At 47.5% G+C, this 22234-nt stretch overlaps 1 protein-coding gene across 2 annotated transcripts in view; it reads right to left on the bottom strand.

The window, feature by feature from the left end:
- The window catches only part of GTF2I (general transcription factor IIi), a 1115084-nt gene that overhangs the window by 67711 nt on the left and 1025139 nt on the right, over window positions 1–22234 (bottom strand). For both annotated transcript variants that reach the window (XM_069226909.1, XM_069226910.1), the window contains 2 exons: window positions 2943–3026; window positions 1845–2028 (listed from right to left, as the gene is read on the bottom strand). In XM_069226909.1, the coding sequence (XP_069083010.1) occupies window positions 1845–2028; window positions 2943–3026 (268 nt within the window). The remainder of the gene's footprint in view (window positions 1–1844; window positions 2029–2942; window positions 3027–22234) is intronic.

The raw sequence follows: 22234 nt of genomic DNA, 5'->3' as shown, positions 1-22234 counted from the left end.
GGTATGTAACATTTAAGGAGACTTTAAAATTTAAAATAAAGTCTGCCCATTCTAGCCTATGAAGGCCATTTACTTCAATGATGGAAAAACGAATTTGGCTGTTTTTACCTCACCAGGGCTTATAAATCTATTTTTATAAAGTCCCTGCTTATAGTTACATGGCACCCAGCCCTAGGGGCACATAGGGCACACCTTAGGGGTGACTTATATGTAAAAATAAGGTAGTTTAAGACTTTGGAAGTACCTTTAATTCCAAAGTCGAATTTGCATATAACTTTAATTTAAAAGCAGCCAGCAAGGCAGGCTTGCTTTTAAAATGACACTGGGCACCTCAGCAATGCACCTAGGTGTGCACCACCTATGCTGTGGTCCCTAAACCTACATGCCCTACCATATACTAGGGACTTATAGGTAGGTTAACTTAGCCAATTATAATTAGCCTAATTTGCATATCCATTTTACACAGAGCACAGGCCCTGGGACTGGTTAGCAGTACCCAGGGCACCTTTAAAGTCAGGAAAACACCAGCAAAAAGTGGAAAATGGGGGCAAAAAGTTATGGGGCCTCTGCAATCAGCCCTGTTTTCTCACACCCAGGTTCGGAGTTACCATTATGTAGGTGGATACAGATAGTGAACTGTGTCCAGTCCACCGGTAAAATGGCTTTCCTGCACTTACTAAGTCCAGTGTAATGGAGCTAGACTTTGTAGGGGCACCTCTGCTCGTGCAGGGGTGTCCTCACACACAGATACCTGCACTCTGCCCTCTGGGCTATAAGGGGTGACTTGCAGTGACCTGTGGTGAAAGGGCACATGCACCTTTTCATGCAGGCTACGATGGCAGGCCTGCAGACACAATTTGCATGGGCTCCCATGGGTGGCACAATACATGCTGCAGCCCGGGGGGGGAACCACTGGTGCCCCAATCCCTTTGATACCTTAGTACCATATACTAGGGACTTATATGGGGGCACCAGGATGCCAATTGTGGGGTGTGCAAAGTCCTAAGCAAGCAAATTGAGAGGAGAAAGCACAATCACTCGGGTCCATGTTAGCAGACTCCCAGTGAAGGTAGTCAAAGCTCTCTGACAGCAGGCAAAAGGTGGGGGTAACCATGCCAAAAAGAGGGTACTTCCCTACAACTGTCCAGCGTATGTTGGGGCGAGGTGACAGCGGTGGCACTGATATTGGTTGCAACTGCTGGCACTGAGGGACTGTGCACTTCAGGCACTGCCGGTGCCAGTGACACATTTAGTAACTAGAAACAATTGCGTATGCCTGGACCTGGCATCTATATCCAGTGTAGGTCTTGGCAAGGTGAGTGCAGTAGTACTGATATTGGTTGCAAACTGCTGGCACTGAGGGACCGTGCATTGCAGGCACTCCCTGTGCCTGTGGCACAACTAGTACCTTATATCTAGAAACCCTTGCATATGCTTATTCCGGACATCAATTCCCAGTGCAGGTGGTGGTAGGGTGATGGCAAAAGAACTAATATTAGTATCTAGAAACGAGTGCTTATGCCTAGGATTGTATTCAATGATCACAAGCAAAGTCAGATATATACACATCAGGACTTTGGCAATATTATCTTTTTTGTTATATTAAATTTTACGCACTTTGGGTATGTTTGCCAGGACTAAAGAAGTTTCCTGGTGTATGAAATACAACGTTTATTAGTGGAACAATCTTCGCCTGTTGAGTGTGCACCATCTTAAGATATAGCTTTTCAAGCGATGGGGTTACGCAGTAACTGGAATGCGGTGACTGAAGACACATTGAGTTATCATTTGAGGCTTGCAGATTACAAACACATCCATGTACTCACACCTAAAGTCTCACTTACTTAACAACAGTAAATTTGATAAATTCTGCGGATTCCAAAATCCGCCGCATGGAGCTTATGTCCAGGTAGCTGGGGGCTTTGAATGTGATTCCCGAGGGCATTCCATCCACCACCACACACCCAGGGTGGCTTGACATTTTTCTGTATGGCACTTTCACTGGGTGGTTCACACCAATTGCCTCACCTGGTTTACACAAAGATACAACAAAAATTAGATATTAAATAACTCTAATAAGAGTAAAGATAACAAACTGAGGACAGAGGCAAGCGCAGACTTTATCAAATAACCCATTTTAACACGAGGCTGGCATAGCCTCACCATGAAGGACATCTTTGTGCTTTGTGTATATATGGAACATTTAGAACTTAAACAAATGATTCACTACACGCAGCAGGGTAAGATAACATTACAAACAGGCCAAACATGAAACACAAAGAGCAATTAATGAGAGAACATTTCTAAAACAGCACCAGCAAATAGTCGACATAAAAATAGAGACCCTGGCATTTCATGGGCAAAATAGCAAATAAGGTTCATTGGGGGTGGGCAGACACGTTAAGTGCAGATCAAATTATCCACAGAACATCAACAAAGGCTTTGAATCACGATCACATGGGAGTTAGTAGAGTGTGGTACATAATTTGTGTTGGTGGGAGGCACTTTTTTGTAGTACTTCATTTTTTAAACTGGAACTTATGTTTCGTCATCCAAATGACTTGGAGAAAAAGAAAGGCAGCAAACGGGGAACGAAAGAGGAAGCAGAAAAAGTGACAGTGAGCTAAGCAGGGTTGAAAAGGAACCTGCAAGAATGGGATAAAGAGAAAGTCAGATTATGGTGGTGTAAAAAGAAAAGGTGATGATATGACTATATAGCCTTGGGTTTTGGCAATACTGTATTCAGCGGTGCCAGTGTTGGGTTCTTAAGAAAGAAATTGGGCCCTGTCCTTATTTCAGTTATTTGTCAAATTAGGCACTGTTCTAGTGTTCCTGGTCCAATTAACCAGTGCATAGCTAAATAGCACCTGATATTATACTAACCGACTTAAAGTAAGCCCATACGGTTCTGAAAAAATGTGGCAAAATCACCAATTACTCACCATATTTCTTGCTGAATAGTTCAGTAACTTTTTCTCTCCGTAGACGGATCTTTTCTGCTTTTGTCAGTCCCTCGGGTTCAGTTTCTATAAACGTTTTTAGAAAACAAATTAAGACTAGGAAATGTATGTTGCATGCTTTCTACCAAGGCACAAGTCCTACAAATAGAAGGGAGGCAACTAACCAAGTTACACTATACAAGTGACACCATGGAGCGTGAAACCACAGCATGTGACATCACGGTGTGTCACATCGCAGTATCATCATAGGAAGTGGCATTAAAACCCTTAACCTCACAGGAAGTGACATCACAAGACGGGACATCTGATCTTAAGACCTCACACATATGTTTAGCAGTCTATAAGGAGTACACTTGAGTGAATTACCAGATTTAACAAATGAGATTTTGCGTCTGGGTTGTGCCAAAAGAAATGTCACAACCATGACGCAAAATCTGGCCTCAATTTCAATATTTATTCTTTAAAATATCTGTCACAAAGAAACTGACACAAGGAAAAACTTGGCAAAAAACTTTTCTGCTTAATTGTTTGCAAAGACTGCATTTTTAAAAATCTTATGGGGTTAAGGCAGCTGCTGCAGAGAACTTTGTATGCCCCGTAAATCTCAGGCAATAATAATACTAGTAAAATAACTCTGGTAGTTAACACATTTGGTGGAGAGATGCGTGCTGTGTCTGGTCCCAGTTTTGAATCAAAGTAGCACAGAGAGTTAATGTTTCTCCTTCAAAACACATTATGACAGATTTTTATGTTATGTAGATGGGTAAGTGGGCTACTGCTTTTAACACAGAGATCCTTTTGTTACTTGTCGTTCATAAACTGTAATTCTTCGAACATAGGGTTGTGAGCTATGAAGGGCATGCAACTCCTACACCTTGTAACCCTACCTTTTCTATGTAACACATTCTGTACATAGATTTAAACTTATATGATTTATTATAAGGAGTACATGTGATGTAAAGTGCTTTGACTCCCTGCACTGCAATAAGTACCTCTATAAAAGAAATAAAACAAAATAGTTGTATTTAAATTGTTATTTGTGTAAATACTGGAGCAGACCAGCATATGACATTTCTCCTGTGCATTCATCTCTCCTATATATAGGGACAAAGTCAAAATCATGCCTCTGAAGTACCTGTGAAGTGACAAGCTGTGTGTGCCTTTGTTTCACCTCCATTGCATTTGCAGGTAGGTGTGAGGCTTTAGATAGCTCCAGCGAGAACAAAAGGAGACCTGATGGCCACTTAACTTCGGGCTCATATCAGATGAAAAACAAAATTTAAGCCCTCTCACTGCTGCCTGGAAGTTGCTGCTCAGAAGAAAAGCAGACAATGTGCAGGAGTTGCTAAATGTGTCACAGTGTTTAAACATTACACTGAGTCGAGTTCAGCATATTACAGTGCAGCACAACTACTTGGCAGGGTGGACGGCATCCACCTTGTGAAAATAGTTGATGGGTGCTGTGTATCCCCGGACTTCTGCCCTGCTTTTTACTGAATCCACAGGTGATACGTTACACTTACTAACTAGGCATGTAAGTTTAAATATATTTGTGTGTGTTTAATAATTGAACCCTCTACAACAAAAAGAGAAACATTATGACATTTCAGCAATGCTATGTCTTCAGCAGCAGTCCCTAAGCCTCTTTGCTGCTGATCCATTAGCGGGGTAAGCGTTTTTCCTTGTATTCATCATAGCTCTTCCCTGTGCCTTTATCACCTGGACTCCAATTCTAGGCTGTTTCTGGCCTTGCTTTTCAGAGACCTTTCCTGCCCTTCACTTGCACTTCTTTTGTGCTTAAACAGTTTTCCTCTTTACCTTCTATGATCCCAGGAGCCTTTTGTCTCTATGACCCTATTTTTAAGGTTATTTTGCTTCACTGAGTCCCACTCTCCTCACTTGAGAGCTGCATTATTTCTTTTCTAGCAGCAAACAAGGCGGCGAGGAAGGAAAGCTTGAATTCATCTCAGTCACTGGCAACTAATCAAGGATACATTCCAGTCTATCATTTTCACCCACCATGCCACGGTAGACAGGGAACCGGTCAACTGAAAATCAGTATGGTCCTATTTCAATAAGAAAATTTTAACCAAAATAGGCAGGCCAGGTCACTTCTAAAAAAAGAACACAAGCAACCCCAGGCCAGTTTCGGCCGACCTACACCTACTCACAGAGGTATAGCTTGAGTACTTTGGCACAAAATAATAAGGTGGTGGAAGTCAACCTTGAATTATTCTTAGTGATTAGCAATCGCTCGGGAACAAAAGAAACCCCAGACCTTCCATTACCTTGTTTGTTGCAGGGCCTAACAAGCTATAGCAAAACCATACCATTTCAACATGGCTGCCGAGTATGGCCCTGCATCAGATTTGAATGAGCGGCAGCCCGTGTATGCTGTGGTTGACCTCTCCTTCGTTGCATTATGACTTTCCTTCAAGCATCTTTCGTCCTTGACTGGCTCTCATCAGTCTTGGATTGCTGCATCTTGCCTCATCACACAGAGCACTCAGCTTGGACACCACAAGAATCCCCTCAAGGGTAGTATAGGCCTACCCAGTTACCTGCCACATCACCCAGTGCCTCTTCTCATGGGGTAGTTATGGTTATGACCACATTTCCACAAGAAATGGACTGTTTGGTTTGATAATCATCGTTTGACAAATCTTCACAAAACTTTTTTAAAAAAATTCTCATTCACCTTCGATTCTTCCTGGAAAGTTTTGGGGTGATCCACCAAGCGGAGGCCGAGAAAAAGTAAGGGGTCGCAAAACACGTTTTCCACCTTCATTTTTCCATAGGATAATTAGACATAGTTACACCCCAAACAGATCAGCGTAATTACATCAAGTGGTGCAGAAAGCTAGATCTGGTATAAATCTGTTCAGTAGTTTTTGAGAAATTGAGGCTCAAAATGTATACATATTTCGCACACAGAGGATGAGCGGCACTAACAGATCAAAAGATATAATCTGATGGGCTGCCACCACATCAACAAATATGTGTGGGCAGCTATATTAGGACTCTTTTCCAAACAAAACTGGGTGAGCCAGGGCTCGGGGACGGTGCCCCATTTTTTTTTTTTTTTTTTTAATGGGGAGATAGCATGCAGCCACTCTCTCCGAGCCTTTTCTAGGCCCCAAGGACCCCATTCCCAGGGCTGGTTTTCATAAAAAGGGGAAGGAGTGCACAACCCCCCTTCCCCAGGCCCGAATTAGGCCCCAGGGACCCAATCTACCGGGACCAAATAAAATTTATGTAATCCCAAAAGCTTACAAAGGCCCCCCTCCATTAGCCAGAAACGTTCCTGGGGATCTCATCACCTGGGACCACATTGAACTTTTTTTGGGGGACGGCATAAACCCATCACCCCCCTCCTAAAAGCTTATTTTGGTCTCTGGAGCCCCATCCCCCAGGGCTTGATGTATGGTCTAACCTTTGGTGGGAGTGGAATGCTCCCTTTGGGAGGTAGCAACCTTTAAGAATGCTCTTGCAGAAGCAGAAGCAGGAGCATACATGTTGCTGACTCCAGCCAACACCTACAGTGGGTACTGGCCAGGGAGCATGCAAGGTTTGTGGGAAACTAATTTAAGGTATGTGGGTGAGCATGACAGGCACTGGGGAATCCACTAAAGAATAAAAAGTGTCTGGCTCCCGTCAGGGGACCCTGTAGGGGGCTGCAGGGGCCTACGGGCTACTCCTGCAACTCCCAACTAGTTTAACACGTGGGTGCCCAGAGCGGGCACCGGGACACCCAGTACAAAATAAAAAGTGGCAGGCTCCACTAGAGGAGTTAGAAGGGGACTACCCCTGCGGCCTCAGTTAATTTAAAGTGTGGGTCTCCTGGGGAGGACTAGGACAACCAAAAATAAATAAATTATAAATACAGGAGATGATAATTTATTATTCACTGCTCCAGCAAGGAGAGCTTCATAATGCCCTACAATGGGTTTTTAATTGTATTTGTAATTTATGGAGGTGCCCCTTGAAGGGCTAGGGGCACCACCAATAATTTTTATTGGGGGGGGATGTTTGCAGGGAGTTCAAGAGACCCTCAGCAACAATACAAACCCATTACAGCAAGGCTCATGTATCAATGAATGTGAGACTAAAAGATATGTTTCTTTTTTATAGCTTCATTAAAAATACTTTGTGACAATCACTAATATTAAACATTGCAATGTGGGAATTTATGAAATAGGCATTTGATGATAGGTATTGGTGACTTTTTAATAAAGACAATGGGTCTGCTTTATATATGTTGATGTGCTGACCTCTTGTTAAAAAACAATAGGAAAAGCAACTTATATTCTTTGAGCCTCTAGCAAAGCCAGTAGGTTCCCCTAACTTATGACAGTATATATAGTCCGCCATAATCATACCATAGTCTGCGGTATGTGGCGGGAGGAGTTGGTGCAGGACCTAGCTGCAGGCTAGGCCCACCTCCATGCCATGTACAGCAATGGACATTTTACTTCACATTAAAAGAAACAAAGAAATTCACTGACAAAACATAGGTCAAAGTACTGTTATATTCAGAAATTGTATTAATAGCTTACTTTACATTAAATAAAACCCTAGTAATTCCCTGAAAAAATAAAGGTTAAAGGGACGTTAAAGTTAGCGAACATGTCAGTTAAAACAAACCAGTTTAAAGAAACAAAACCACTGAAATTCACCAGTTTAGATATCGCAAGTGACTTAAGTAATTATAACTTGCTCACTCGCCATGCGCTAATTACTGCCCGTATTACATCACTCATGACATGTTCTATGACAGCACTGATAAGAGAGAGAGAGGGAAGCTTCTTTATATGGGGCACCATACTACACCATCAACACTTGGAGTGGTAAAAGGTGTTTGTCATTTTCAGTTTGGTGTGGATGGCATTTGCTAATTCAATGCTAAAAGCTTTACTGAAAAAGGCTTTGTCACTCTCTAGCTCGGCATGGATGGCACTGTGCTAATCCTAAGATTAAAAGCTCTGCTAGAGAAATATACATTTGAGGTGAACAGATTAAGAGTGTTGGTAGTTTTGTAGTGTGATATATATATATATATGTATATATATATATATATATATTCACCATCACTTGGTAAACAAAGGCTGGCACTCCATGCAGTTACTGTTCTTTATTCACTCCAAGAGTTTATTCCATATCAAGGGACATCATAACACAAAAACAACCAAAATAGGGCAACGCGTTTCAACCTCAACGGTCTTCTTCCTTGGCCCACAGAGAATAGAAAAAAGCACAAGCCATGTGGCCCCTCCTATTTAAACTTAACTATCACCCCCCATCATGGATATAGAAGAATTATTATTTTTTTTTTTAATCTATCCCATTTGTAAAATACCAACATGTCCACAATTTAAATTAAATGCCGCATGGACTGTACTATGAAATAAAATAAAATAAATTAAAATGTAATTAGTGCAAAATAATTTAGAACCCTGGACATATCTACTCTATCATACCTCATAAAGTCCGACTAGCCAATATGTACAAACAACTCCTGCAGCATTTAATTTAAATTGTGGACATGGTGGTATTTTACAAATGGGATAGATAAAAAAAAAAAAAATTCTGCATCAACTAACCTGGGCCGGCATGGACTTAAGAGCCGGGGGTGGCATGTGGACAGGAGCGAAAAGCAAGAGCTGGTGCAGAAGGTGAACACACAAGTAGTATTCCAGGTGGATGGCCTCTATAGAGTAGAGATTCGAAGAGCCGGAGCATAGCTCCATGGAACTCTTCGATCTGGCACGATGTGGCAGAAGGCCTCGGAAACACAGGTTGTGCTGGAACTACCTGGGAAATCGACTCAGAAGTCTACTGTGAGAGCACGAGTAAGATGGTTGGCTCAGCCCACACATCTGCTTGGGGGAGTTTGAGTGGTGCAAAGCATCAGAACTTTGCTTTGACTTCTTGTAATTTTTTGCGCTTACCGGAGGACTTGGAGCGAGACAAGACTGGCCCTTATAGCGGCTCTGTCAACTGTGGGAGCGGGATCAAGTCTTCGATGTGGAGGGAGGAGCCAAAATGGCGCCCGGGATGGACACCTGAGCGACCGCTCCGTCCAGGGCCCGCCGGAAAGTATCCTTTAGGGCGCCCCCGACCCTTCACAATCGGCTCAAGGGCGGCGGATCACCTGGGGAGCGCTGCGGAGTCTTGCGGGCGCTCTGGCCCACCCGGAATGCAGGGTGAGCAGCCGGGGGCTCATCACGAGCCCGGAGGTCGCTGGGCCGCGGCCCCTGGCCTGTCCGAGCGGACCGTGGGAGGCGGCCGCGGTGGCTGAGCCGAGTGTGCTGTGCCCGGGTGGCGCCTGGCGCCATCAGCTCCCGGCCGGCAGAGCCGGACACCCGTACGTGCCGGGGACTGGTAGTGAGGGCCTTCGACTGGTGCCCGCCGCGCGGGCGGCAAAACAAAGGATCTGCGCCCCCCCTGCCCCAGCGAAGGCGGAGTCGCCGAGGCTCAGCTCGGGACCCGCGGGCCTATTCTGGCCCAGGGGGAACACGAAGACGGCAGCGACACAGCAACGTCGGCTCTACAAGTGTGGCGAAGGTGCTTATTGCGGATCCCGGCCCAGGAAGGCCTGAGAGAGGGACGGCGGCGCTCACCGGGGGATGTTGAGGTGAGGAGAGCGCGCTTCTGGGGTTGTTAAGACCCAGATTGAAGGGAGCCACCGCTGTTTGACACCCCAACCCGGCTTTCCCTGCTAGTGGATGATGGGCTCCAGCAAGCTGCATGAGGCTGCCTGACCTGGAGTGGAGCTCCACCTCTGGACACACAGTCGGTGCCGCGTCGGTCCCAGCCTCACAGTGTGGTGCACCCTGGAAGAGGGCCGAGCTGAGGGGGGAAGTTGGTTGCCTGTGCCCCCCCACGACTTAACCTCCCATAAAGTGGGAGTCTTGCTCTTCCGGATGGCCGCCGGCGTCCACAAGAGGCACCACCGGGACTCGCCTAGAGGCCCTCAAAAAAACCCACTCCCTACCGGTCGATTCGCCTGGCGGGGCGCCCCGCGTGACAGCTGTTGCCTGATGCTCCTATTGCTCTGGTGGTGAACTGAACCCTAACTAGACGCACAGCGGACTCATCCACGCGGTGCGAGCAGCAATCCAATCTGCAAGGGCCTGGCGCAACTGACATTGTGAGCGTCCTCCCCTCCCCAGGCCGCACTGGAATTACTCGGAAGCCAAGAATAAGCCCTGCTGGGGCTCTACTAACCAATGCCACAAAGGGGTCAGAAAAGGGCAAGCCACTTGGAGAACAGCAGTCAAGAGGCCGATCCCCCCCTGAGGAATCGGCGCTAAGCCGCACACAACAACATCCTACAAGGAAACTCCTGGTCAGTCACAATGGCTGGAAGGGCCAAATCAACTAAACACCTGGACCGCAACACTACTGGCACAACGACCAACGACCAACAGACCAGCCCGTCCCTGCAGTCATTGGAGAACACACTCATGGCGCACTCTGCGCAGTTTGAGAAAGTGCTACAGGCAATAAGGGACACTAAATCATCATTGGAAAATAGGATAGATGCAGTTTCACAAGACCTGAACCGCAATCTAGCGGAAAGAGTGAACTCGAACGAGGAAGGGCTATCCGAACTATCCCCCATGGCCCAAGATAATCGAAAACAGATCCAGCGCATGGACGCAGAGTTGAAAGTGCTCTGGAGAAGATCGGAAGAGTCGGAGAGCAGGGCGTGCCGCAATAACATTCGCTTCTTAGGGTCTCCAGAAACTATGCGGCAACCAGACGCGGAAATTGCTTTGGAACAATGGCTCATCAAAGAGGTGTTGAACGGAGCCCCACCCAAGTTCTTCTCGGTAGAACGGGCGTACAGAGTGCCGGGCAGACCACCGGCCCCAGGCCAGCCACCTAGACCTTTGATCGCCAGATTCCTCAACTTCAGGGACCGAGACGCAATATTACAACAGTTCCGCAATAAAGGCCCTTACAAGTACGAGGACTCGACCATTAACGCCTACCCAGACTTCATGCAGGAGGTACAGAACCAACGGAACTCCTATGCAAAAATTAAACTGCAGCTACGAGAACACAACATAAAGTACGCCTTGCTATTCCCCGCGAAGCTGAGGGTGGTGTCAGAAGACCGCACCCACATATTCACCACACCAGAAGACACCTGGACTTGGCTGCACGCCAAGGGTCTTGCCCGAACAAGAGAAGACTCGGAAGGAGACGAGGAATGGCAAACATCCACCTCAAGAAAACGGACCAAGAGGCGAACCAGAGGCCAACCAAATGACCGTCAGGCGGCAGAAGAAAGAGCAAGAATACTGAAAGAGACCCCCCTGCTAATGCAGAGCAGCTTCACCTCGACCAGAAAACCCCCTGAGACGGGCACAGACTCGGACGCAGCAAGTTCCGTATCCACAATAACAGGCGAGCTGGGAGGGCCGAGGATCACCCCCAGATCAGCTGCCGAACTCTAAACGCACTCAACTGCTCTTATGGACTGGCGGCATCAGCACTGGAGGCTCTACAGTGCCGGGCGTACCCCCCCACTCCGGGGCGACGCCGAACGCCGAGGCGAAACCGCAACCAGCAATGAGTAACTTTGGTATGAAAGTATAAGCAACCGGGAGGGGATGGCCTGGGGGGGGCGTAGGGACAGAGCGCAGAGCGCACACAAAACAGGGGGGCACCCAATGATACTAGCAGACTTAGTCTGCGGTAAGATGTGAGCCCCGCAAAAGAGCCACATCTGGCATATATGAATACTCCTCCACGGAAATCCAATCGGATACGGGTTTTATATCACAATTATAGGTTTAGAAGTTGTGCACAAACAGTTAGAGGGGTTGGGGATTCATTTGGGGGGGTTGGGTTCAGTAGTTTAGTATATACACACACGCTGGATTCACTTAAAACACAGAGGAAAACGCTGCGCATGTCCCCTCTAATAAATGACAGTGCTAAAGGGGCATTGATAAAGAGGGCTAGGCACAGAGACCACATCCTAAGCACAGCGTGCTACCCTAGACACCCAAATGGCACCACACAGGGGTAATAAGATAAACCAGTTTGTTATGGTAACATGGAATGTGAGGGGACTGGGTACACGGAGCAAGCGATCCAGAGTATACGCACGCCTTAGGCGATTGGGAACACACATTGCCATACTGCAAGAGACGCACATACTAGAGCCGGACCTGCGGGAGCTACGCGGGGGGGGGGGGGGGGGGCGGGGTATTCACTAATCCAATGGCTCCCGCCCTCTGGGGAGGGGACTTTAACAGCACTCCGAATGCATCATTAGATAGATCCCACGCTCTGGCGAGCTCCACGATACATAGGAAATCCCCAGGTCCATTGCAGGAATGGGCGGGTGCTATGGGATTATATGAATTATGGCGCCTGCGACACCCGCAACAGAGGGAATACTCATTCTACTCCGTCCCGCACAAAACCCACACTAGAATAGACATAATATGGGGCACTCAGGATGCACCACTGAGAATAATACTGAACTGGGGCAAGACGCGGCAGGCGATTCCCACCTGGCGATTTCAAGTAGCAGCCCTGCAGGACCAAGCATTTGCTGAAACGCTGAAATACACATTAAGCCAATATTGGGAGGCAAATGCCATGACTGCAACGTCACGCGCGATAGAGTGGGATGCACATAAGGTAGTGGTCCGCGGTTTATGCATATCGTCTACGTGGGGAGTAAGATGCACACTACAGATGGAAATTGGCAAACTAGAAAAAGAGCTAAGAGAGGCAGAAATAGCAGTAGTGCGTGGCGAGATCCCTTACACAGTCCAAAAAGCAAAGCGCATAAAATACAATGAGGCAGACAGCAAACTCCGTTGTCACGATTATAACTATCACTTAATGCGTCTACAAACAGAAGGGGACAGGTCAAGCAGAATGCTGGCGTGGCTACTACGTGAGGATAGACAGCAACCCCCAATCGGGGCCATCCGAACCGACACACACGACATGGCCACTACACAAGCTGAGATAAATGAAAGGTTCAGAGAATACTACTCACAGCTATACACCAAACGCACCTCGTGCACCCCCTCGCAACTCGAATTCTTTCTGTCGGGTTCTGTCCTACCACAGCTAACACAAACCGACAGGGAATTGTTAGAAGCCCCCTTAACACTGGGAGAAATAGAATCAGCCTTAGCGCAGATGCCCAGGAATAAAGCACCTGGCGCGGATGGCCTCCCACTGGAATATTACACTGCTTACTCGTCCTCCCTAAAACCCCATCTGCTGAAGGTGTTCGAGGAAGCGTGGGCAATCGAGAACCTCCCCTCATCGCAGAGAGAAGCCTTGATAGTGGTGATCCCCAAGCAAGGGCGCGACCCCACAGAAGTTAAATCCTACAGACCACTATCGCTCCTAAACTTAGACTGTAAAATATTAGGCAAAATTCTGGCAAATAGACTAGCCCCTATCATGCACACTATAATACACGACGACCAAAATGGCTTTATACCAAAGCGTAACACCTTCTTAAATATCCGTAGATTATTGTGCATAATGGGTGTCACCCCACCAGATGCACACAAAGAAATGGTGCTCTCGCTGGATATTGAAAAGGCATTCGATACGCTCGAGTGGGACTACCTGCTGACCACAATGGGCCGCATGGGAATTGGCCCCAATTACATACGCTGGGTTCGGACACTATACTCGGACCCTCAAGCCAGGGTGAAGACGGGCGGGGTGATCTCCGACAGTTTTTCGATTACAAGAGGCACAAGACAGGGATGTCCACTATCCCCACTGTTATTTGCAATTGCAATGGAACCACTTGCGGCAAGAGTACGTTCCATGGCACACAGCTGGGGGGTAGTTAGAAATGGGGTCCACCATACAATCTCGTTATATGCAGATGATGCATTAATATATGTTCGGAAAGGGCAGGATGCTGTCCCCTCAGTAATATCACTACTCGCCAAGTTCGGAGACCTGTCGGGTTTAGTGGTGAACTGGGAAAAGTCATGTGCGTTCCCACTTGCAAAGTGGCCGCCCGAGAGACAAGGGGCTCCCCTACTCGGGCCCTTAAAATGGTGCCCTGCAATGTTTAAATATCTAGGGATTAGTATATACCATGACACAGTAGATCACAGAGACGGCAACCTGGGCAGGGCGCTGGCCGCTATAAAAGGTTCGTTGCAGTTTTGGAATAAACTGCCGCTCTCCCCACCAGGGAAGGTGGCGATCGCAAACATGCTGATTCTGCCCAGACTATTATACTATTTCACGGCTCTACCGATCATTATTCCCAAAAGCTTCTTTGGAAATTTGAATTCAGTCCTGCGGCGGCTCATCTGCGGCGGGGGCAGAGCTCGGGTGGCTCTTCACATGCTGCAGCGTCCGGTGGAAGTGGGGGGCCTTGGGGCCCCCAACTTTGAACGCTACTACGCAGCCGCACAGCTGCAGTGGGTTCAGAATTGGATCCACAGACCGGCGTTGGCGGAAGCCGCGTGGATGAGGACTTGGCTGAAAAGCGTCCCCTTGTTGCAATGGCTGGCGTCCAAACACCCCAAGACAAGAAACGCTAGCCCACTGATGGCGGCTGCGCACGCCTGTTGGGTCAAATATGTGCAGGGAGGGGGATTCGTGCTCCCCTATTCGTGCGCGCAAATAACAGCAGTGTGCAGACAGTGGGCGACTGTTTTGAAGACGGAAGGCTATGTCGTTCGAGGCACTACAGGATTTCACCAAGATAAATTCTGGCCAATTCCTGACGTATCATGCCATATGCCATGCAATTAAAAAAACATGGGGGCAGGGCAACAGTGAACCAGAATCCTCTCCTACAATTCACCATATTCTACAATATGACGCCCAAATAAAAGTAATATCTAGCCTATACAAAATCCTGAATAAACCTCCCGAACCGCATGCGGAGAAAGCAAGGGACAGATGGAACTCCGTCTTCCCTGACCAGATCACACAGGCCGAGTGGCGGAATGCCTTACACCACGCCCGTGGAGTGTCAAGGAATCCCAGATTTAGATACACCCAGTTCAACTACACACACCAAACATATCTGTCCCCTGCCAGGATAAAGCGCATGTTCCCGGACTCTGACCCGTCCTGCCCTAGATGTAAAGCGCCGCTAGCTCACTTCTATCACATGGTCTGGGAGTGCCCCAATATACAAAAAGCATGGTCGGAGGTAGTCCAGGAGATCTCCGAATTAACAGGGTTAACTCTGTCAACAGAACCCAAATCCTGCCTACTGGGGCTTAGGACAAGATCCAAAAAACCAAGACACCTGCATAAATTTATAGATCTAGCCTGTTTAATGTACAAAAGATTAATAGCTATGCATTGGAAGGCGCCCACGGCACCCGTTCGGAAAACTTGGAGCATATTAACACTACGTTGGGCCCGCACGGAACATCAGGTATTGAAAAAGATGGCGCGAGAGGGACAACAGCATACAGGAAGTGCCGCATGGGATACACTGGTAGGTAAACTCGAGGCCAAAAATGATGATAAACCCCCATGAGCCGGGAATGCAATGATAGATTAGACAGCATGTCTACATTTACGCACTTTCCGCTAATTGCACAATCCAGGCGCGGCACACACAAAGCCGTAACAGCTTGCATACCCCTCCCCCTAACAAGCTAGTTGCCCATCGACCCGCATACACAGCACAATGGGCTAGCACCCACTCTCCGCTCTCACTGGCAGCGACAGGCCCTATTCCGAGCCATCACCGCACGTCTGGCGATACAGCCCCAGCAACAAAAGGCCCATACTAGCCACATATGGGGTCTACCCATCAGCTAATTAGCACACACTTAAGGTTTTCGCTAAACGCAGTGAGGAATGATGTTGAAGGTTTAACAGTGGTCCGTGACGTGTGTGGTGTGAGGGGGGTAGGGTTATCACATGTTTTCTTTTAAGCAGATATATTGTAATCCTGTGATTGATGATGGTACGACTTGTAATGTATATCTGAAATATAAAACCAATAAAATACATCTAAAAAAAAAAAAAAAAGTCTTCGATGTAGAGCAGGAATTGAAGCAGTCCAAACGCTGAGTATTCTTATGCTTAGCAACAAAGTTTCCTCTCAAGTCCCCTGATGGCCTTCGGTTTCATCGACACACAGTCTTCACAGGTCTTGGAGTCGTGGCCCAATCCCAGACACAACAGGCATACCTGTTGGGGATCCATCACAGACATTAGTTCCTAAAAGGTCTGAAAGCTGTCATCTTAGGGGGGGTAGACATTCCTGGCACAAAGAAGATATTTTTGAGCAGAAAAATCAAAGTAAGAGCCTCTGATAGACTTCAGGAAGCTCTGGTTCTGCATCTGGTAGCATGGGAAAAAAGCAACAGGCATAAGCATGCAGGAAATACACAAATCTGTTGGAGTGGCCTGTGTAGGTGTATATTGAGGCAGACATCTGGGCTGATATGAGGACCTCGGCAACCTCAAAAGAAAGGCAAAAGGATTCCTAGCACCACAGGTCAATCTTCATGTGTTCAGCTGCAGTGTCTGGGGATTCTCTGAGCGGGAAGCAGAGAGGTGTAAAATGCTGAGTGCCAACAGATCTGGGTACCAAATGTTCCTCACTCACTCTGAAGCGATCAGAATCAACTGCACTTAAACCTCTTGCACTTTCCATTGCACTCTGGATATGAATGGGATTGTTAGAAGTGTGAACATAAGGCCTTGAGATCAGCTGAATATGAAGGCATCCACTTCGGAACCATCCAGCGGAAAGCGTACATCATAGAGCTGAAAAAAGATTCTGTTCTGGGCCATGGTAGAGAGATACACAAATGAAAACGTCAATATGGAGAAGATTGTCTCCATCATCTCATGATGTAGCTCTTTCTTCAGGTTCACCGGTGAGAAGCGTATGAAAACATCCATAGCCAAACTGAGTAAGCGTGCCAGGTGCGTCACTCCTGGGAAGATTTCTCTGCACTAGACAAATATGCTTAGACGAATCACATTCCAACATAGGGTCCATGACCTCACCACACCCTATCTGTTCATTTAATGCTTGGTATCAGTGTTGTCCGACTTGAACACTACAGTGTACAATCTGATATGGATGAAAGGAAGGCATCCGGGGCTAATTGGACCACTCACAGATCAGATAAGAAAGTAAAGGAATAAAATCCTGTGCCCCTCATTTGAAGGGGTACCACACTACTATGGCCCCTTTTTACAGCTGACAAGAACTTCTGCCTCCAAGATCAAGGAGTGAATCGGCGAGCATGCTCTGAAAGAAAGAGGTGGTTCAGCTGCGAGGGAAGGAAGGGAAATGCAAAGCCCTGGCAGATCACCTGGATGACTCATCCAGCCTGTTGTTATCGTCTTGCACTTGGTGACCCATTGGGAGACATCTCTCCCAAATGGATAACTGTGATGGCAGCGGGAGGAGTGAGAGGGGTTTAAAAGTGGTCGAGCCCGTAGAGGACAGTCTGCTGCTGCTGGCGTCTTCTAGATTAAACTTGCCTCAGAAAGAACAATACACCTTGGATAGGCTGATGCTGTTTTCACTGCTGGAAATACAAAGCTCTTCCACAAAATTTCCGATATTTTTGGTTAACTTGTCATGCAGGGGAGACCAGACCTAGGGTTTCAGATGCTCCCCTTTTGTTTGTGACGGTGTCCAGAGAAGAATTGGCTTTCTCTCCAAATAATCATCCTTCATCAAAGGGTACATTCATCAGCACAGCCTTTAAATTCCCAGAAATGCTGAACACATCCAAGTGTGCTGCTGTATCATGACAGCTGCACCCACAGACCCGGCAATGGTGTGCTCAGATTCTAAGTCACATTTTAGTATCCTTTTTGATGAGTCAAGTACATCACTCACTATGTCCAAAAATTGCTTCTTAATGCGCTCTCATGGCCATGAGCTTTGCCAACCAATAGATGGCAGATGTTCATGAATCCAACCTGCCAAGGATTTAAAAAAACCTAAGCATCAAATGTTATAGATTCTTTGTCCACGGGTAGAGGTAGGGGTAGGAGTGAGGGTGTTTGTAGGAAAGGAGTTTGGATTCTGCTTTGAGGAAGACATGTGATGGGTGGGAGGCCCAAAAGTTCATACAGAGCCATCCTTTTAATGCCTGACACTCTACCTTTGACTCCTGGACCCAAAAAGGATTTCCCCCATTCAGCTGTTGTAGGGTACAGGATACCATTGTTAGAAGGAAGCAAGGGCTCCACAAAAACTGTGGTGGGGTTGCAATACTTCAAAATGTTCATCTTCACTATCAAAGAAGTTATGTTTTGTTGATTTGTATACTGCACTAATCACCCAAGAGGGTATCCAGGCACTTGGGCAGGTGTGTGGTCCCCAAGGAGCTTATATGAAGACCCGGGTCAGCTTTTTGCTAAACTCAAGGGGGGGGGGTGTTAAAGGAGGTCATTCCATGTCTTGGCCGTTATGTAGGTGCATCAGTGACCTCCAGTTTTGCTTTTGCTGATGCAGGGAGTGTGCGTGAGTGAGAGTGAGGCACAACTTAGGTGTAGGAAGCTGGCTCTGTATATACTATCTCAAAATGAGAAATAGTGTGCACAGAGTCCAGGGGTTCCCCAAGAGGCTTGACAGAGACAATAATAGATAAAACTAATGCTCTATTTGTGGTAGTGTGGTCAAGCAGTTAGGCTTACCGGAGGGTAGTGCAGTGTTAAACTTCTGTTGTACGCACACAGGCAATAACTGAACACACATTCAATGACTTAACTCCAGACCAATAGGTTTTTATATATAAAAATATTTTATTAATTTACTTTAGAACCACAAGATTCAGACTGCAGGTAAGTACATTACATGTAAGGTGCTTTGCATAGGTAAAGTTTGGACTTTGAATAAAAACAGTAATGTAAACAGTTTGCCATAAAATGGCAATAAGCTATTTTAAAAGTGGACACTGCAAAATTCAACAGTTCCTGGGGGAGGTAAGTACAGGTTAGTTTTTGAGGTAAGCAAAGCACTTACAAGTTCAGTCTCCAGGGCATAGGCATCCCACCGTTAGGGGTTCAAGTCATCCCCAAACATCCAGCATCAGCAACACAGGGCCGGTCAGGTGCAGAGGTCAAAGAGGGGCCCAAATAACATAGGCGCCTATGGAGACTAGGGGTGCTCCGGTTCCAGTCGGCTAGCAGGTAAGTACCTGCGTCTTCGGGGAGCAGACCGGGGGGGGGGGGGGTTTGTAGAGCACTGGGGGGGGGGGGGGGCAAACAGGCACACAAAATACACCCTCAGCGGCACAGGGGTGGCCAGGTGCAGTGTGCAAACAAGGCGCCAGGTTTTGTATAGAAATCAATGGAGGGACCTGGGGGTCACTGACGATGCAGGGAGGGCACAGGGGGGCTTCTCGGGCGGCCAGCCACCGACTGGGCAAGGGTGAGGACCGCCTGCTGGTCACTACTGTACCGGTGGTTGGTTCTTCACGGGCCTGGGGGCTGCGGGTGCAGTGCTTCTTCCAGGTGTCGGGTTTCTTTGTTACCGGGCAGTCACAGTCAGGAGGTCCTCTGGATTCCCTCTGAAGGCGTCGTCGTGGGGGTGAAGAGAGGTCAGCTCAGGGTGGACATGTCATTGGAGTTGCCTGGGGGTCCTCTCTACGGCGTTGGTTTTTTCTGGACACGGGCCAGGGGCGTCAGGTGCATAGTGGTGGGGACTCACACTTCTGGAGTGAGGTGAGAGTCCCTTTAAAGATGGTTTCTTCTTGTTGCTTTGGACAGAGCCGCTGTCCACTGGAGTTTCTTGGTCCTTTGGAGTTGCAGGGCAGTTGTGCGAGTCGGCAGAGGTCGCTGGGCCCGCAGGATGCATCGCTGTTGCAGGTTCTTTGAATCAGGAGACAGGCCGGTAGGGCTGGGCACAAAGCAGTTGTCATCTTCCTTCTTCTCTGTGGGGTTTTCAGGTCAGCAGTCCTTCTTGTTATGTCGTCAGGAATCTGGAACCTGGGTTCAGGGTCGCCCCTAAATACTGAATTTAGGGGTGTGCTAGGGTCACAGGGCAGTAGCCAATGGCTACTGTCCTTGAGGGTGGCTACACCCTCCTTGTACTCTCTCCGCTTGGTGGGGGGAGCACATCACTATCAGGCTAAATCCTCCAAAACAAGATGGAGGATTTTCTAAGGAAGGGGTCACTTCAGCTCTGGTCACCTTAGGGGTGGACCTGGCTGAGGGGGTGACTCCTCCTTTTTTTCTCATTATCTCCCCGGACTTGCTGCCAAAAGTGGGGGCTGTGTCCGGGGGGGCGGGCATCTCCACTAGCTGGAGTGCCCTTGGGCATTGTAACGTGAAGCCTGAACATTGAAGATGGCTCACTGCTAGGTGTTACAGTTCCTGCAGGGGGGAAGAACCTCCACCCAGTGTAGGCTTTGTTTCTGGCCCCAGTGAGCACAAAGGCTCTCACCACAGGGGGTCAGAACCCGTCTCTCAGTGGCAGTCTGGCACAGACCAGTCAGTCCTGCACTGAAGGATTGGGTAAAATACAGGAGGCATCTCTAAGATGCCCTCTGTGTGCATTTAATAAATCCAGCACTGGCATCAGTGTGGGTTTATTATTCTGAGATGTTTGATACCAAACTTCCCAGTGTTCAGTGTAGCCATTATGGAACTGTGAAGTTAGTTTTGACAAACTCCCAGACCATATATTTAATATGGCCACACTGTACTTACAATGTCTAAGAATAGACTTAGACACTGTAGGGGCATATTGCTCATGCAGCTATGCCCACACATGTGGTATAGTGCACCCTGCCTTAGGGCTATAAGACCTGCTAGAGGGGTGACTTACCTATGCCACAGGCAGTATTTTGTGTGCATGGCATCCTGAGGGGGGTGCATGTTGACTTTGCCTTTTTCTTCCCACCAACACACACAATCTGCAGTGGCAATATGCATGTATTAGGTGAGGGGTCCCTCAGGGTGGCACAACTCATACTGCAGCCCTTAGGGACCTTCCCTGGTCACAGGGCCATTGGTACCTTTTACAAGGGACTTATCTGTGTGCCAGGGGTGTGCCAATTGTGGAAACAATGGTACATTTTTAGGGAAACACTGGTGCTGGGGCTTGGTTAGCAGGATCCCAACACACTTTCAAGTCAAGTCAGCATCAATAGCAGGCAAAAAGTGTGGGGGGATGGGGTTACTGCAACAAGGAGCCATTTTCCTACAGTAGGTTTTTGGTGGGTTAGTGAAAGTGTAGGCAGCTGTTTAGGTATTCTCGTCCAGTGTTGTGTAGGGCTTTGTATGTGTATGTGAGAAGTTTGAATTAGCTGTGCTTGTAAATGGGGAGCCAGTGAAGCTTCCTGAGGTGCGGTGTGAAGTGGGTAAGGTCATTGGGAGCAGAAGTGCACACCACATGTTGGGGGGTGCGTGCCGGGGCCCCCCCCTTTCCTGTCCTCAGACCCTTTATGCTATGGCTCCCAAGGAGATGGTGGATTCTGGGAAAGGAATGATTTTTCTGAGGGGGGCCCACGCACGCCTCTTTCTGAAATTTCATTAATATTTACTTGGGGGTACTGGGGATGGGATCTGGACCACTCCTAATAGCAGTGGCTCTGGGGAGACTGAGGCTTCTAAGACATCAGTGAGGTGGCCCCACACACGCCGCCCTTCCCCAAAAGTAATTTGAAAATTTGCCAACCCCCTGAACCTTGGCCCACCCCGGGGGTGATTTAACGGGGAAAAGGGCATCCATGGTACTACAGCTGTACCATTAAAAACATTTAGTTTGGCCTTAGGGGACACTCTATGAGACCCATCCACCACACCTAGTGTGTCCCTAACGTGCTCCCTATAGGTTTTCTAATTCTTTTCAGGACTCAGTTCCAGAGTCTTAAAATTGCTGCCAAAAATGTTTGATGATGTGAGACAGCGAATCAGATCTTACAGTTCTGAGCTGCTAGTACAGTGATACTACCGTAGCCTGAAATATCTATTCATTTTGAACCCTAATTTCTCAAACACTACTGAACAGATTTTACAGCAAATCACAAGCAGCACCGGCAAAGCCAACAGGTCTCAACTTTGGGACCTTTTAACCTTGCCAAGTTTTTATCAATACTGTACAGAATACCCGATACTGTGCAGCGTGGTTGAAGACAAAAAAAAAAAGCCTTTCATAATTGTAGTTATATAGCACTTATTAGCCCTGACAAATGTTTTACGTGCTTTGTCATGCAGAATGCTGCTCTGCAACCTAATATTAGTGGTAAGTCCAGTGCCATTAGTTATTGGAATGAGTCTTGTATGCTGAAACAAACCATTTGATACAGTCA

The sequence above is a fragment of the Pleurodeles waltl genome, chromosome 3_2, assembly GCF_031143425.1.
Source record: "Pleurodeles waltl isolate 20211129_DDA chromosome 3_2, aPleWal1.hap1.20221129, whole genome shotgun sequence".
Taxonomy (NCBI): domain Eukaryota; kingdom Metazoa; phylum Chordata; class Amphibia; order Caudata; family Salamandridae; genus Pleurodeles; species Pleurodeles waltl.
Note: the sequence above shows the minus strand (reverse complement) of the source record. Positions and strands in the feature narration are given on the sequence as shown.